General features: G+C 43.3%; 1 protein-coding gene across 3 annotated transcripts in view; it reads right to left on the reverse strand.

Annotated features, from left to right (window-relative positions):
- fliI (FLII actin remodeling protein) overlaps nucleotides 1-17,342 on the reverse strand; it is a 49,108-nt gene that overhangs the window by 24,271 nt on the left and 7,495 nt on the right. For all 3 annotated transcript variants that reach the window (XM_065454272.2, XM_065454271.2, XM_065454270.2), the window contains 10 exons: nucleotides 16,942-17,026; nucleotides 15,054-15,157; nucleotides 14,285-14,404; nucleotides 13,218-13,276; nucleotides 11,516-11,673; nucleotides 9,195-9,436; nucleotides 6,006-6,168; nucleotides 2,912-2,994; nucleotides 2,177-2,227; nucleotides 733-845 (listed from right to left, as the gene is read on the reverse strand). In XM_065454272.2, coding sequence (XP_065310344.2) covers nucleotides 733-845; nucleotides 2,177-2,227; nucleotides 2,912-2,994; nucleotides 6,006-6,168; nucleotides 9,195-9,436; nucleotides 11,516-11,673; nucleotides 13,218-13,276; nucleotides 14,285-14,404; nucleotides 15,054-15,157; nucleotides 16,942-17,026 — 1,178 coding nt within the window. The remainder of the gene's footprint in view (nucleotides 1-732; nucleotides 846-2,176; nucleotides 2,228-2,911; nucleotides 2,995-6,005; nucleotides 6,169-9,194; nucleotides 9,437-11,515; nucleotides 11,674-13,217; nucleotides 13,277-14,284; nucleotides 14,405-15,053; nucleotides 15,158-16,941; nucleotides 17,027-17,342) is intronic.

Consider the following 17,342-nt stretch of genomic DNA (forward strand, 5'->3'; position numbering starts at 1 on the left):
AAAAAAATTTTGCATTGGGACTTTCATGAAATGGCGTAGTTCATATTATGACGCACAACAGTGCAAAGCAACCTAAGCATGTACAGGTGTTCATAGAGGTTTTGGATCACCCATCACGCTGCTCTATATTTTCTGATACGCACTGTACAAAGGCACACGAAGAAAGGGGGAATCAGTGGAAGAAACACTGATTAAAAACGAAAAGGGGGTATTTGGCCGTATGGCCTCTTGCGAAGCTAGCTTGTAGGTAGGTGGCTTCTGTTGGAAAACAGACAATCGAGATGTGCTCAAACGAGAAACGGGGCAGCTACGTTAGCGCAGTGAGGCTGCATAAATGTGCATTAGCTGTACCAGATCGGGCCACTGACCCCAAAAATTGCAACGACTGAGCTTTCTTACTGTAGGTGACATTTTTTGTATGCCATGCCACAATCCCAAGTTTTACCATAACAGTGGCAGATGGTGCCACTACTTCCTTTGCTGAAGGAGGTCTACAGTTTCCGTCTGCCATTGTTGCAGACGACGTGCACTTTCGATTCGGCCTGGACAAAACATGTGATAAGTACACTGCATTTAAATGTGGTACTCGACAAATGCAGTGCGAAATTTGGGTGGAACTGAGCCAGCAGTTTAGCCAGAGGAGCCACTGACACTTTGCTTTCGTTACTTTTGCGACAATTGGTACAGTTGCCTTTGTTCCAACACCAAAGACCGAGCCCGTGCACTACTGACCGTGGTTTCAGCGCCAATCCAGTAGTAGATGAGCCAGTTGAGATTCTGTGTCTCCTCGATGAACGTTTTCAGCACAATGTAACAGTCACCCTCATGGAACTTGCCCACCAGAGCTGCAAAGTTGACAGCGCAAACTATGTAAACACTATACTGTATACAATTTTTATTGATTTATTCGGTACCTCACGGGCTCCAACGGAGCATTATGTGAGGAGGGTATACAAATTTGGGTGCGAACAGAAGCAGTTTGAACCCTGTTATTTGAACATCGTTATACAGTAGCAAATAAATAAACAAACTGCAAAATGGAACGAAAAAGAAACGCAATCTAAAGCAAAATGCCGCATATTTTTTCTTTAAAGATAACGGGGTCAAAGATGTGAACAATGTTGTCCGAGAGATCATTCGAATAGATGATTGCATGTGACAAGGCTGATGAGCTGAATGCAATGGCTTTTTCCAAACGACGTCTAAAATTGAGATGATTATGCAATCGATACGGTGTGCGATTCGGCTGAGTAAGAGGCAGGGCAAATGGATGACGGCTATAAACAAGTTTACGGAAGAGACAAACAAGTGCGATTATTGTGCGAGATTCTAATAAATTTTACATCATATTTGCACTCAGCACGCCATGGCAAACACAACAAACTGTTTGTGGACAGTTATACCAATAAAATATTTATTATTATGAGTCCCAAGAGCACAGAGCCCCGCCTATTCAATTGATGCATAAGTGGCAAGAAAGAGAGACGGCTTGATACATCAAAGGTAGCTCTGCCGCCAAAGTCTTTCAGAATACTTTTCCTTTTTTTTCCAACTTGCAGCGCATACTTAATTTGCCATCATTGATGTGAAACAAATGTGATGATCCCCAAACAAAGCAACCTAACTGTCATGGCAAGTTTTACTTTGATTCCCACATGCTTATCTGATGATATTACTAAAGATAGTTGCATTGAAACATTTCCTTGGTTTGAAGCGCAAAAATGCACACACATCTATCTTGGAGGTTAGTTTATAGCTTATGTGAAATGGCTGCTTTGTTTACATAATTTCAAACGTCCAATCAACCAACTTGCTGCATTTTCTTGTAGTAACATATAATACATAAACTATGCTCACTTGAGCCATCCTGAATACCAGTTTACAGAACCGAGATACCTGTTCTCATTGTAAAGTTAGGGTTACCTAAATTTCTGAATTATGTTTTCTCAAATTTATAAACTCTGCTTCTGTCAGCAGGACCTAAACTCTTCTTTTAAAAATGCAGCAATTTTGATTTATACTGATCACGCAGTTACCTTGAGAGTGTTTGTCTTTCACATGTATATGCAGAAAACGAGGGTGACAGTAAAAGCTTCCATTCAACACAAGCACACAATTTGCTAGTTAAAAACAGTTAACAAATCAAACACATTGGTCAAACTGATGCGGTACTTACACTCATCAAGAGGGTTTGGAAGGAAGTTGTCAATTTCCCAAACAAACGTCCCTGTGGAAAGAAAAGTTCATTGCTTGTAAACTATAAATAAGCAGAGACTGCTGCATAGAAAAAAAAAGTATGTTCATGTTAATTTCAAGGAAAATGAATCCATGTACTTTTCTTTATTTTTCAGAGAAAAGATGGATAGGGAAGATTTTTTTATGGAAAAACTAAGTTTGTGCCCTCATATAAATTTTAAAATCCCTAATAGGCAGCATGAACTGAACAACGTCACTCAGAATCAGTTTTTCCGCCGCTTTGCGCATAACATTGTACACAGGTGCTAAGGATGGAAGAAAATGAAGCTGCTTTCAGGGTAGCTTGACTATCAGGATAAGAACAAAACACATAACTTTCATATTAGAATCTGAACAATATAAAAAAGGAAATCGCTACAGTATAAAGTAGTAGTGCTCTAGACACTTGAGTATCATAATTACGTGTTCAGTGCAGAATCTCTAACCCATCTGAAATCTTATTCAGAAGGCACATCTGACACACATGTGCCTTCTGTTGTCCATGTCAAGCTTGCGTTATAACAAAGTAAGATATGCCGTACCAACAAGCCCCTATTGCTATCCCCATCTGAAAACGCCTTAGAATCTGAAGAATGATTTCATAAAGTTGTAAGTTAATCCATAGTTTACAGAGCAACAATATGCATGCATGCTTTGAAAAATAAAAAAGCTGTACCCGGCATCTGACCAACATCCTCTTCGAAGATCTCACTGTAGTCTATGGGTGGCTTCTCCAGGGCCTCATCCCAGCGCTTTGGCCTGTGTACGGGCCGGAGAATAAGCTAACAGTCACTGCAAGCACTTTCAGGTTGCAGCAAGACAGACAGTAAGTGTGGATCTCAAACAAATTGTTGATCAATCCTTTCAAAAGTGTTATATTGGTAGAGTGCCATTCTACATCGAGACGATATACATTCGTAAGCAATTTGACTGCGAAAACTGAATCTATTTTAAAGCAACGAACACTCGCAATGTGCCGATTCGTAGAACCTAACAGTCATTGCAAGTACTTTCGGACGTACCAAGATAATAAGTGCTGATCACAAACACATTGCTAATGGCGCCTTTCTAAGAAGCAATTCAGATTTAGCAGAGCGTATGTTGATGGTCTGATTGAAACTACTGTGGCACTGGCAAAAACGATGCAGCTACAAAAGGTGATTAATCCTGACATGCCATTAAGCATAACTCACCAATACTACATGCTCCTTGTACTCCTTGGTAATATGCACACTTTCCAAAAACACCCCCAGAAATGAGAAGCTTATGATTTTAGCCAGCTTAAAGGGGTCCTGAAACACTTTTTGAACATTTGAAAAAAAAAAAAAGAAAAGCTTGTTTGTTAACAAGGCTCCTGTGAACATATGGGCCAAATATCGCACTGCATGCAGAAGGGAACTTAAAATTCGGTGTCAAAAGCAGTGAATACTCGCTTGCTCTCGCATCCACAATGCCATCATCGAAAACAAAACAGTTGGCCCAAGAACGCTACTGCCTGATTTTGTGATTACGAGAACATTCTCAGTAATACATAATTGCTAATTCTGAGTTAAATAAATGAAAAAAAAGAATATATATACGTAAGTGTGCAATTCCAAAAAAAAGAAAGAAGGAAAAATTATTTGATCTTTGCACTGTGTGTGTCCTTCGAGATAGCAGTGGCGTGCTGCATAGAGTAATCTATCGAGGCTGTCAAGGGGTACTGTAATGAACTCTTTTGCCACCGCGACGCTCAACTTTCGGCCAGGGCTTTGCACTCTTGGCTTCACCGCTGTGCAGCTTCCAGCTCGCTAGCAGAGACGAAAAGAGAGAGAAACCTGGATACGATAACCCCACTAATACTTGAAGCATTCAAATGACTTTTGCTATGATTAGTTAGAAACGTGTTTCTGGGCTCCCTCAACTTAAGGGACCAAATCTGCAATGCAAATTTTATCCAAATGAAAGAACTACAAAGGATGTTCTATTTTCTGGAGTGCTACTTCTTTCTGATCAGTTAGTCAGTGACAACTACCTCCACGGCTAGTTTGTCGTGCGGCTGATTACGTGCTCCACGCAGAGACGCCAACTATAGCTGCCTGTAATCACGGTTTCACCGGTAGTGGGTTCACGATATACACCGCAAGGTCGTCAGTGGCAAAATCACTCAATATACCAAACAGAAAACAGAGAAAACACAGTCAGAAACACAAATCGAAAGAATAAGGAATACACCGAGATTTCAAAAAAAATATATACATATATTAAATGCATGCAAGATTCAAATAAAATCCCACATTCAAGTTTTGGGAAAAGACACAAGAAAAACACACTAACCAGAAAAGCATACAATCCCAATTCACTAAAAAAATTTGGCAGACTTGACTGCTGGATGTCTACGTAATGCAAAGTGTTAAGTGAACCCCTGCAGCACGAGACACTGACGTGCGCCGATTTGGTGAGGTCTGAGTGGCCCAAGATGTGCACTGAAATTCTTACGGCTTCGGCAAGTTTACATCGCATTCCTCAAATTTGGCCTGGGTCAGCAGCTTCTTAGGGAGGGGCGTTTCGATGGAAAGCTTTGACGTACCCCCTGGCGAGAATTGTGGTCACAAGACCTCAATGTGCGTCGAGCTCGCGGGGCTCGAGCAACCTGAAACACGCATTATCATTTTAAGATGGTGATGAAAAACCGAAACAAAATTGAGTTGGTGGGCAATGTCGGAATCCGACGCCACGATGCTGCGAGAGTGAAACATGAAATTCACTTCGTGCTGCCTGCAGCACGGAACGGCAGCGCGTTTGGGTTATCACCTATTAAAACTGTATAGTACGCCTCCAACGGCACTATGCCACACACGCTGTGAAACAGATATTTTATTTATTTATTTATTTATTTATTTATTTGATACTGTCAACCCCGTTGTTGGGGTCATTACAGGGAGGGTGATGTGTCAAGAATACATGATACATAATTTTCTTTCAATGTAACATACAAATGCACTGGCGCTCTTGGAAGTTAACAACAGCAACAACGAAAAAGCAAAATGAAAGGTGCAGATAGGTGGATAGGTGGATAGGTGCAGATGCTTATCGCACTCGGTTGGCGGTGATAGCTGTGAATGGCAATGTGTGACGACCCATGAGATTTGCTGTTATCAGAATAGGAAACCCAGTTCTTGGCATCGATTTCACATGGGCAGGCGAGTATTGCAGGGAAGCTGCGGGGAAGCTGTGTGACAGGCGCCTACTGCTCTCTACTGCTCGAGCCTCGCACTTTTTCTTGTTTACATGAAATTTAGCGTCTGGAAAACATATCACAAGATTGCAATTCGGTGATACACTGAACATTGGTGCCAATAGATCGCATTTACGGGGAATGTGAACTGGTAAAAAAGAATCACACTATCTGTATTGGGTCGTTTCTTGCGTTCCTGATTCCGAACGTTGGTGCTGGGAAATCGAAAACACTTGACATCATTTCTGGCCCAGTTTATCCAGATTGGAAGAATGCCTGTGCTGCTCCGTCTTGTTGGTGTGTTTTTTGCACTCTATTATTTTAGAGTGACTTCCAATATAACAACTATTTCGTTATAGCTGTATTTACTATATCTAAAAATTTATTGTACCTACGCTCATCGAATCGAAATTCAATTTATTAATGAAAATTAAACACCGTGTACCCAAATTGTAAGCTTAACCAGGGGCATACAGCATTTATTAACCCTGCAAAACTGCACACAACCGACAATGAAAGCTCGGCAGCAGTGCACATAAGAGAATTCACATACTTGAGAGAGTCTACACGGTCTTCACCTCCTGACCGGCCATTGCGGTCTTTCTCCATGGCCACATCAGTCATACCCTTGAGAATCTTTGCTTGGTCACTGTCAGCCTCGCCTTCCCGCCGTCGCCGGAGCCGCATCTTGCGCGCAATTGGGTCCTTCACGGGGGCTGCAATCGTACCAGGAGCTAGGATGAAATGCAAGAACGAACCAGACGGCGAACGACGCTTCGGCGCAGACGCTCATGATGAGACAGACGACTTCCACAGAAATCCGTAACACGGATGCTGTTCCAGTCTTTGTGCAGTGAAAGACTGAGATAGCATGCATCTGTGACAAGACCACCTATGGCTACTTGAGACTAACTGCAATGTGATGCTTCATGACTGCTTCTTTTGCCATTACAGTGAAATCTCAATACCGTATTTACTCAAATCTAACGCACACTTTCTTTTGCGATAAAACAGCTCCAAAAATTGTGTGCACGTTAGAATCGAGTACTACCCTATAACTGTGTAACCATATCACCATCGGCATTTCAATATGGCCGCCTCATACATGCTTCGAGCCTAGCTGCCGTAGCTTCCTCCATACGCTGTAGTATGTGTGCTTAGGTTAGTACACCGTCCGTCTTCCCGTTTTCTGCGTTTGCTCTGTCAGCATGGAAGCGCCGACTACGAAGACATGCAACGCCAAAATTAAAAGGAAAGTGATCATGTGTGCGGAGACGGACGGAAATCGTGCCGCATCACGGGCGTTCGGAGTGCCCAAAACTTGCGTGCAGGACAGGCGCAAACAAAAGAGCTGTTCTACTCCAGTAGCTGCTGCTCCAGTAGCGCAGGTCCCCTATCCTGAAACTGATTTACGATGGAGACAGAGTCTACGCATCTAGATGCACCGTGCTGTGTTCTCGTGGCTTAGTTCGCGTTGAAGCGAGAGGCCACATGAAGATCAATTCGCTCGCTCCTACTACAGCACTTTCTCACTCCAGCATTTTCATAAAAGAGTTTCTGCAGTCATTGAGTGAGATGTGTTCATGTTTGCTCATGCGCGCGTGACACCACGCTTGCTAATTTAGTTAGTAAGCGCATGTTTAAAACTTTATATAGCTGTATACTAATTTGCTATCACAATTGATGCTTTGCGTTTCGGGCAAAACTGCAACTTTTTCTATTTATCACAACTTTAGTGCATTGGGAGTAAATCCTTGTTTTTCCAAATGAGAGAAAGTTGTATTTGTGTATGAAAGAATGAGGTGCGCAGTACAGCAAATGGGTATGCATTACAATCGAGGGCACGTTAAAATCTAGTAAATATGGTATATAACGAACTTCAGGGGACTGCGGCAAATTGTTTGTCATTCTGAAAGGACGTTATAGTGAAAGCCCCAAAATTAACCATTTCGCCCATCAACCCATAAGTTTATCAGTTTTCACCATATGAACTATCCACGGAAAGGCTAGCGTTGGCTCCCGGCTTGCTCTGTTGATATGTTCTATGGATTCTTCCACCACGTGCCCCTGGTGCATGCAAGAGACAGTAACGCTGGGAAAACCACCAACAAGGAAGTTCCATGTCGCCTATAAAGCGTAATGTTTCCTTCTGCTTGTTTGTTGTTCACATTCCTTGCTGTGGACACCCCAAATGTCGCACTCAAAGCGGACACCTGAGCTACTCCAAAGCGTAAATGCACGTAAATGACACCGTCCAGAAAGTGCAACTGTGTGGCAACCCTGCGAGCACGAGGATTACATTCCTTTGTGTGCGCAGCTGGTACAGCTGGAAAAAAAGAAGAGGCGTGCATAGAAAGAAGGGGAAAAAAAAAAAGGAAGAGACGCACCTCCCTTGCTAGGCGACACTTGTTTGGACGGAGCATCTGCTAACAAAACCTGATGCGTGGCCTCCACAGTAAAAATATTTAAAAAAAAAGAGAGAGAAAAGGAAAGGAAAGAAAAAAAGCAAAGACAAAAAGCTCCCGGTTTATTTTTTCCACTGGCGCTGGGGGTTTCGGAACCCATGCACTGCAGTGTCTGCTTTTTGCGTCTTGTTGTATGCTAGCCTACGGTTCCGGCTGCCGTAAAGGATACACAGAAATCTAAGAATCCCCAGATTTCAGAATATTGGTTCATAGTACTGAGGCATTGTTAACATGGCCTGGAAACTGAATAACGATCGTTATTCTGAAGTTTGTAGTACTGAAATAGTTTAAAATTGAAACTGTAAACAGTCAGCAGGATATTTTTGAAAAGCTTGTTAATCTGAAAAGTTTGTTAATGTGGTGTTCGTAGTAATGAGGTTTTACTGTATATTCTTCTGCCAACTGCTTCTTGTTTAATTAATCTCCCATCTCATTTTTCCTTTGTGCTTCTGTTTGCACTCATAAATGCTATCATTATTACTACTATTAACAACTGTAGAAACAAAACACCTGAACACAGTTTAGCAACTGCTTCTGGAAGGGGCTCAGTGCCTGCCTACCTAGGAAAGCAGGTGGACAGAGAAGGTGCAGGAAAGAGCATAGGGTGTAAAAAACGCCGCTGCAAAGAACCACATTCAAAGGTCTTCTATTGCATACAAATAAAGCCCCTGTAACAGCTTGGAAGAGCTATTGCTTTAACTACTGCTAACAGCCATGTAGCTATTCCTGTATCCTGTAGCTGTCGCCGAAACATGTTACAGCTATCAATGTAGCTATTCCTAACAGCAAATGCTATAGCTATCACTGTAGCTGTTGCTCACAACCATGGTTAGAGCTATTGCTAACTGCCATGGCTATATTTACGACTGTAAAATGTCATTATGTCGGGCCTTATCATGTTCTGCACCAAATGGCTGATGCAAAATATGAGATTGCGCTATTGACACTGAAGTACCGTAATTTGTTTCTCCAGTGACCAATATTGTACACCTCTCTTAACTGAAGTTCCATCCTTTGAACGCATATTTAACAACCTAAGACACATTGAGAGACTGCTTCTGCTGCCAGGAGTTAGTGTCACGTAGTGGGTTGTACCAAGGTAAAAAGATCCAATACCCAGAAGACGATAAAGTAGCACCCAGACCAGTCTTATTGGTACCCATAGCAGCCCTGACTGCAATCTCACAATGGTACACACATTTTATCTGTATATACATATTTTACATGCTCATCCCTGCTGCAACATCAAAGGCAAGAACGAAATGCTGTGCGCTCACTCGGTGCTGGGATTTGTGCAGTTGGTGTAGCGCCAGCAAGCCTCAGCTGTTCGCTGAGCGAGAAGTCAACATTGTAGAACTCGGCACCGGCACCCCGCTGGCACTCTAGCGGCTTGGGGGGCATCACCAGGTCTGGGTTGTCCTTGAGGTCAAGCACCTCAAGGTCAGTGAGCAGGTGGATTGCTTCAGGCAACGTGATGAGCCGGTTGTGGCACAGCACCAGCTTTTTCAGTCGTCCACAGCTGCATAAGGTTAAGGAGATGCTGTCAGGTGCTGTGCCTCCTTGGATCCAAGAAAGGCCTAGTGACGCGGTAGAACTTCATCAATTTGACCCCCATTTATTTGGAAATTAGGATGCACAGAGTATTCTGCACATGTAAGGCTATAGTTTACAGGCGTGTTTTGTTGCTGGCAATGACACAATAGTCTGACACAAACTAGCATCAATTTTCTTCAAAATCAGTGGCAACAAAGATGACTAAACCACTAGTATAGGGTTGATATACAGTGTCGTATGCATCTGGCTTTGCACTACAGCATAATTTTCTCGTCCATTGCTTCTATATTAATTTATAAAAGGATAAAATCCAATCTGCATGAGGGTGTACATATCGTATGAGAAGGAGGTTGCAGTGGAACTTTCCAGGCAGCATCAGATGACAAAATAGCCCAACGAGCAGACGCAGTAGGTTGTAGTAGGTTATGTTGCATTAGTGTGAGGAAACCTACAATGTTTGTGAGGCAGCAGCTAGTGTGACATAACACACGTGAGAAAGGCGGACAAGACAAGCAGTTGTCGTGCTTGTCTTTCATGTGTATAACATTACTTCATGCTCTAACATTTCTCAAAGTTCAACTGATTAGCCAACCAATGAGCAAAGTTAACAAAGAGCTCATTTCGGCCGGCATGTGCATCATCGATAATGAAAACCATGCTTTCCGATAAGACAAAAGTCAGACGACACACATGGTCAGCGACTAGCAAGTGTAATATTTAGCATACGTGTGCGACCTCGTACAAAAATGTCAATGTACAAAATGTAGAAAATAATCTAAAAAAAAAAATTGCCGTATCTTCAGAGTGATTTGTCAGCTTCAAAGGGCACCTCACCAGGCCCCATAGCATACATTGGTTATACGTTGGAAGTTGTTACGTGTCCTCTAGGGAGTGTTCTGCCGCAAAAATGTCTCAAATCAGCTCATTAATAGCCGAGATAGAAACCTTTCAGGTGCCGCGAACCCATGATTTCAGTAGGCAAACTCCATTGCCAAGTGAGACACTCTCTTTACTCGCCCTGTCTAGCCTCCGTAAGCAAAATTCTTTCCTTGTGTTCTCCCATACCAGATCTCGAGGACCATGTGACACATGTCACGGGTCCTGCCTTCATTTTTTTTCTCGTCTTTTTTTTTTCAGCACTGCGCACTTTCACTGACAGCGTTGTTGACGGCACTGACGGCGAGCTGTTGCGATTGTCTCGTTTCATGCAGCGCACGATTTCGCACGCTGTGCACAAGGACACGTGACTAGAGGCATAATTCAGTGCTACACAAATACTGAGGCAGAACAAGCAGATTGCAGAGCATGAACATGTGCTGGAACACGGTAGCAAATGGCATAGTTTTGGTACCTGTGCACGTGACTGCATGACTGCGAGAACAAGCAGACGAAGTGGAAGTACATCTCTCTTGCTTCGGTGCAAAGTAAAAAAAAGAACATGCAGACATTCCATTTGTGAGTTTTATTATTTCTCTAAACTTCAATTCCTCAATTCAAGTAACAGAGTGCACAGATAACAGATGTTGTCTTGAATAATTCTCGAAGTCACGTGTCACCACGAGCGACGTCACACTGCGAACTCAAGTACGTAGGCGCAGGGACGTGAGTACTCGTCCTCCGGCTTGTAGCACGGCAGATACGAGGAGAAGGAAAAAGAGCATTCGGTTTGAAATTTCAGATCTTTTTGCAGCGTGTAGCGCTGTGATACTATCTGGACACAATCAGGATTGCGCAATGTATGCTCTGCGCTTGTCAGCTCAAAATGGCCAGACCTGGTGAGGGGCCCTTTAAGATCAGGTGGCACACATATATGCACTGCAATATGTTTTTGAACCATAGCAGAGTGTGGCAGTTTCGGGTCACTTGGTTAGAGTCACTTAGCTCTCGGCATTGCCAAGCTGGAGCTTGAACTACTGCTCCCAATGTCTTTTTGCTTCAAGATTGTTAGTAACCAGCTATACCAATACTATTCGCAGGCTTGACAACCACTTATCAAAAGTAGCCAAGGCCAACGGCTCACCAGTTGTGACAATGGGGAGCTTACCGTACAACACCTTCGGGGATCATCTCCAGATTGTTGTAAGCCGCCATGAATACGACCAGATTGTGGAGCTTGCCGATTCCAGATGGAATGCCCTCGAAGTCGAGCAAGTTGTCATTGAGGTACAGGTGGGTTAGCGTGGTGAGCCTGCACAGTGCTGCCTAAAGGATGTGAATACATAAAAATGATACGCAGTTAGACATTGATCTAACGAGGTCGGCAAATCAGCAGTTTCGTTTGTTATATCAAAATTTCATTATACTGAAATTCAAGCTTTTACGCAAAATAAGTAGAGTCAACGATGGATTTCCTTTTACATGGGACGGGCAAGAAAAATTTCCGAATCACTGGCGAATAAAAAAAAAGCAAATATGAATGAAACAAAATAATTTTGCTGCACATGACAGTTCAGGACGAAAGATACTGTGTCATGCCGTGCCAACGATATCTCCACAACGGTGGCATGCGGCAAAGCCAGCCATGAATTCGCGTCCTATCGTCCCCCGTAGCTGACAGCTACGAGCAGTCACGTCTGCGCTAGAAAAGGTGAGGCATGAACCTGCCCCGCACTTCCCTTCTCCCCTCCCCCACCCTCGCAAAAGCTTGATCGTATTACCGCGAGCTCGCTCTCCTTTCCCCTTGCTTGCATGGGAAGCCAGAGCCATCATCCTTCTGTCGCACCCTTACACGCTTTCGCTCGCACCCAAAGTATACAGTGCATGGGGCGCAATAGGCTCTTATCGCATGTGCACGTTACGTGGAACGTGATGCTTCTCTGCTTCAGCGGTTGCTCTTGCTCGCGTGGTGCATGATTTGAGAGGTGCATTGGCAAGCAGCTGCTTGTAATTCACCTATCTGATCACCTGTGTCCGCAAAAGTTCCGATTTATTGTCTCGCTATTCCTTCACAACGGAAGTGAAATTTTGTTATACTGAAATCGTGTATAGACACACTTTGTTAAATTTGGGTTCTGACAACATTATGACGTCCTGACATGATTCTGAAGTTCTGACATACTGTGTCTGACACTGGATAATGACACTTAAGCACAAGCAATGAAGCTAGGCATTTCTAGAGGCATTAACACAATACAGAGGTGCTGAAGAAAGTGTTTACTTATGCCAGGAGGAGGTTCTGCCGAGTCCAGACAGTCTCGTCAGTGACAAATTCCAATACAAAGGACCTGCTTTCACAAATATGAGAATCGAAGCTGCTGATCAGACTCGTTCACAAAAACTAGACTTAAAGGTGTTTGTGCTTACTCAAAGTGTGCCACTTTGCATAGTATGTGTGCCCTACCATCAATCGTACATCTACTCAGTCACACATGGCATCCCCAAACTTAACAGAGCACAAGGCTAAGGCATAACTTCAGTGTCTGCAAAGCTGGATGAACCTAATGGAAAAAATATGAAAAAAAGAAAAGAAAAAAGAAAAGGAAAGAAAAGACAACACCATGCCGAGTGCACCTTTAAGATGACGTTGATATTGCTGTGCCTAGATTTTTGTCATTCTAAAACCTAACAGAAGTTTCAACATATATTGAATACAAACTTCAAAGAAAAGAGCGGGAAGAACACAAATGCCTCTTTAGAACACAACATGTAAGCCCCATGAGACTGGTAATTTAAAAGAGAAGGCCGACAAGCAGAAATCATACCTCCTACAAGTAAAGGCTACAAGGTAGTGTGAATGCATGACTTACAGGTAGCGATGTCAGCTTGTTTCGGGACAGATTGAGGCTGCGGATGTTCTTCCACACATCTGCGAGGAGACATCACAAAAAATGGTTGGTTACCTTGGCGTTTCTTTCTTTCAGATATTTTTCATGCTCCAACGAACTTTAATGTAACGAGGTTCTAAATTGTATTAATGTAAATATAGCAAGCATGAAAATTTAAAAATAATGAGACTATGTTAATTCATACAGATAGCATAAGCACAAAATAGTAAATACTACAAGGTTGAGTCAACTATAATCAATTCTCCGGCTATTCTAAAAAAAATTTCTGCTGGCTCTGCCACCTTATAAGTGCATTCCTTATCAGATCGCTCTATCCCAAGTTTGCAGTTGCGCTGGTTTTAGCCCAACTGAAGATGCAGCACAGAAAACGACGGCAGCCTCACTTTGCAATTTACACGAAACAAGGGAAGTGTGCAGCAATTTGTTCTTGTTATTTGACAGTCCATCTTTGCGCTGATATTTTCAGAAAAAAATTAAATAATATCTGCAAAGTACAGATGAAAGTTCTGTAACTGAGAATGTGCTTGAATTCATACAGGGCATGAAGCAGGGCAGCAGAAGTGTCAGATATTTGGAGGAAACCGGACATTGGGGAGAACACTCATGACAGATGATAACACTGAGCGTACACGTGATTTGATTCCGTTGCGTTCAAGCCGCAGCGCATAAGGACACTGAACATGCGAACATTACAAATGTTCTCGTGCTTGTTATTAACATTCTCATATTTGCAGAACGCAGCCAAATGCTACAAGTGCCGTGTTCCCCCCCCCCCCCCCATTTTTGTCTCTTTTCCTTGATGCACCGCTTCAATATGCTAAATCAAAGAGCGCATTAACCAGTGCCAATTCTATCATATTCTGCTTAATGACAGACAGACATTGTACATTGGAAAATCTAGTGCATTAAGCTAAACACATATCTCTGTAGTTTCCTATTCTGAAAAATGGGTAATATAAATCCCGCAATGAGAGCAACTATAACTTCTTTTAATCGTTTTCACACTAGCTCGCTGTGAGAACACTTACCTCCGATGACGGGAGACACTTCTGTGATGGCATTGTCGCTCAGGTTGAGCCGGCGAAGTGTCGGCAATGTGTAGAGGACGTCAGGAATTCTCGGCAGCGCATTTTGGGAGAAGTCCACATCTGGGCAGATGATCCCACAAAGTGGGTATCGTTCAAAACAACAGAAGGGACGACAATGTCAGCTGCCACCAAATACGGCTGTGCTATGACACAAGCTAGCCAGCGTGAGAAGGGCAGATATCTCTAGTACTCAATCCTTAGGACGTCAGCTTATAAATACAGAAGGACCTCGTTGACATGTTCCTGTTCCACTGCATTCAAGCTCAGACAATTAGACGTCCCAGTTAATTCAAACAAATCTCAAGAATTTTATCGGCACGCTGTACTGCTTTCAATAATTTTGACAACTCTGGTAAGGAAAGTGTAAATATTCGAAGTTTTGAATACACTACAAACCAAGTATTCCTGCTTCAAAGTGAAGGTGCGAATTTACCTTCTTTGGATAGTTGATTACGGGTGAGTGTACAGGATGATAGCGATTTACGAAGCCTGTGTGCCAAGTAAAGAAGGGCCTACACATCTGCTACACAGGAAGAAGTGCAGGCCAACCGCGGGCACTGCCTTTGGCAACACAGATGCTGATATAGACACAGATAACACAGGTGCCCATCATAAACTCAGGAGAGCATCCGAACAGGTTCACAGCTCTGGTCAATACAAGCTCTAATGAGCTGCTGAGCTTAAAGAAAGTGAATTGTTGGTGACTCACCAGAAAGCACGGCCGATGAATCGAGCGAGACGGGAGTGTTGATGACCGTCCGCTGCGTGTTGCGCATGTGTAGCACTTGCAGCGACGTCAGCGCTGGTAGCTGCCTGCATTCGCCAACAGTGAGACGAGAGTCATCGAGGATGGCAGGACACTAACCAAGGTCGGCAAAATGCCCGTCAAGAATAGGTATAACTGCAATTCACAGGCAGCCTCACTAATGCAACACAGCACAGCGGTGTTTACGTCCGACACTGTGGTCGAGATAAGAAGCAATGATCTGTGCTTACAGCTGAAATTCTCATTAAGTCTCTCCCGACTGAATGAGTTGAGCTCGCCCAGTTTTCGTACAGCTGGGATCGATTTGAGGGCTTTCACTTCAGGCCTAACCAAGCTGGATTAAAGTGTCACAATGGTGACTTCATCAGAAGACCCAGTCACTATCAAACCAAAATAGGCCTATTTGTCCTGCTTTTTTCATGCAAATGTGATCGACTTAATATTTTTTTAAACAGCAATGCTTCCAACTTCCAGACTCAGAGAGAACAGAGCTCATTGATGCCAACTCAAGTGCCTAGGTTCTAATGAAGTGCATCGGCACGTGATCGCTAGTGAATATGCACTATGTGTCCCGAGATTTCAGTCCATGTTGTTGAACAGCATGCATGTGATTGAAAGAGTGATTCTCTAATTCCATTCTAAGAGGATGAAAGGACAAGGGCAGCCTACAGAAGCACTACAGCAAATCCAACTCTCAATTCAATTTTTGTAACCTTTCCCAGCATGACGGTGTGAAGCAAATCTTTATACTAACTTATTTTTATTTCACTTTATTTCAGGTCTGACCTGACCAGACAGACTGAAAGCCATAGGTACTTTACAAGGCCTCATGCTTCTTCAGTTCGCAACAAGTGCAGTATGAAAACTAAGAAGTAATCATAAAACAGACTTGCGCATTATGCAATATCGATGGTAATAAATGTTTCTTTCCAAAATCTCAGAACGGAGACTCATGTGTTAGTACTGTATTTACTCAAATCAGGCTTGCAATTTTCCCCGGAGAAAATGGATGCAAAAGTGGAGGGTGAGATAATTATGTGGGGAAAATTTTTACGGGTGAGATGATTAGAAAAGATTACGAGTTTTGACGGACAACGTGGTAGAGCAGTATACGAGTGCGAGCAGTCTGCGAGTAAGTAAAGTAAATGTTGGAATTTATGTTAATTGTTGCTTCACATAAAGCAAGCAGAGCGGTGCGCGCCCTCCTTTCCCATCCAGCTTACGAAGAGCAGGAAGGAACCCCCTGGGGCTTAATCACGTTATCGCACGCTCACCGCGTGACACTAGGTTGGGCATGCGGGAGGGCGGCGTGCGTCAAGCCACCATCTCTCTCTGCTCACCCTTACACGCTTTCCCTCGCACCTACAGAAAACAGTGTGCAAGCCACGATCATATTATTGTACTTAGACTTTATATGGAACCTAGGCTTCTTCCAGCACAGGTCGTCATGCACTGATGGATGAAAGATAACTTTTCCAATGCGAATCCAGTGATGAACTAGTTGTGCTTTACTGCACAAGTGGTCGGGCACTATAACTAAAAGCACTCTCCTTTGCTCAAACTTCATTTTATCCGAATACATTTCCGGTTCCCTTGGATTTCAAGTTAACTAGGTTCTACTGTACAGTCCTCCATTGCAAATGAAAACCTCACTATCCACCTGACACATGCTATCAATGGCCATGTGGAGTAGCTTTAAGAGTGTGAAGGTTAAGGCCATAATGTTTTAACGAAAAGCTTTTCACCAAACTGGCATCTCAAATGAATGGAGGTGGCATCTAAGATGAATTGGTACTGAAGGTCCTGCCCGCTTGGCAAATCATGCACATACCTTAACTGGTAGTGGCCGAGGGGGTTGTCATTCAGCACTAGGGTCTGCAGACTGACCAGGCGTCGCATCTGAGGTGGCAGAGTCTCTGCAATGCAGCAGGGTTTTGGAAACAAGAAACGGCTTTTGAAAATGCATCCTTCATGAAGAATTGAAAGAATGCAATTGTTTATGAAATGCATGATCTAGCTCTACTGCAGCTCTAGCTTATGACCTAGCTCTGCTGAAGGGGATAAAGCAGCCACTTACATAGTGTTAAAACCTACCAGCAGATACAATGGCTGCAGTGGCCTGGTGAAAACTTTGGTGCTATCAGTACAATGCATACATGTACAGTGCTCAGTGATTTAAACATGATACTGGACTGCATGGCGGCCGGCGCTTTCTGCGTCACCCGTGAGCGA

The sequence above is a fragment of the Dermacentor albipictus genome, chromosome 8 (genome assembly GCF_038994185.2).
Source record: "Dermacentor albipictus isolate Rhodes 1998 colony chromosome 8, USDA_Dalb.pri_finalv2, whole genome shotgun sequence".
Lineage (NCBI taxonomy): Eukaryota > Metazoa > Arthropoda > Arachnida > Ixodida > Ixodidae > Dermacentor > Dermacentor albipictus.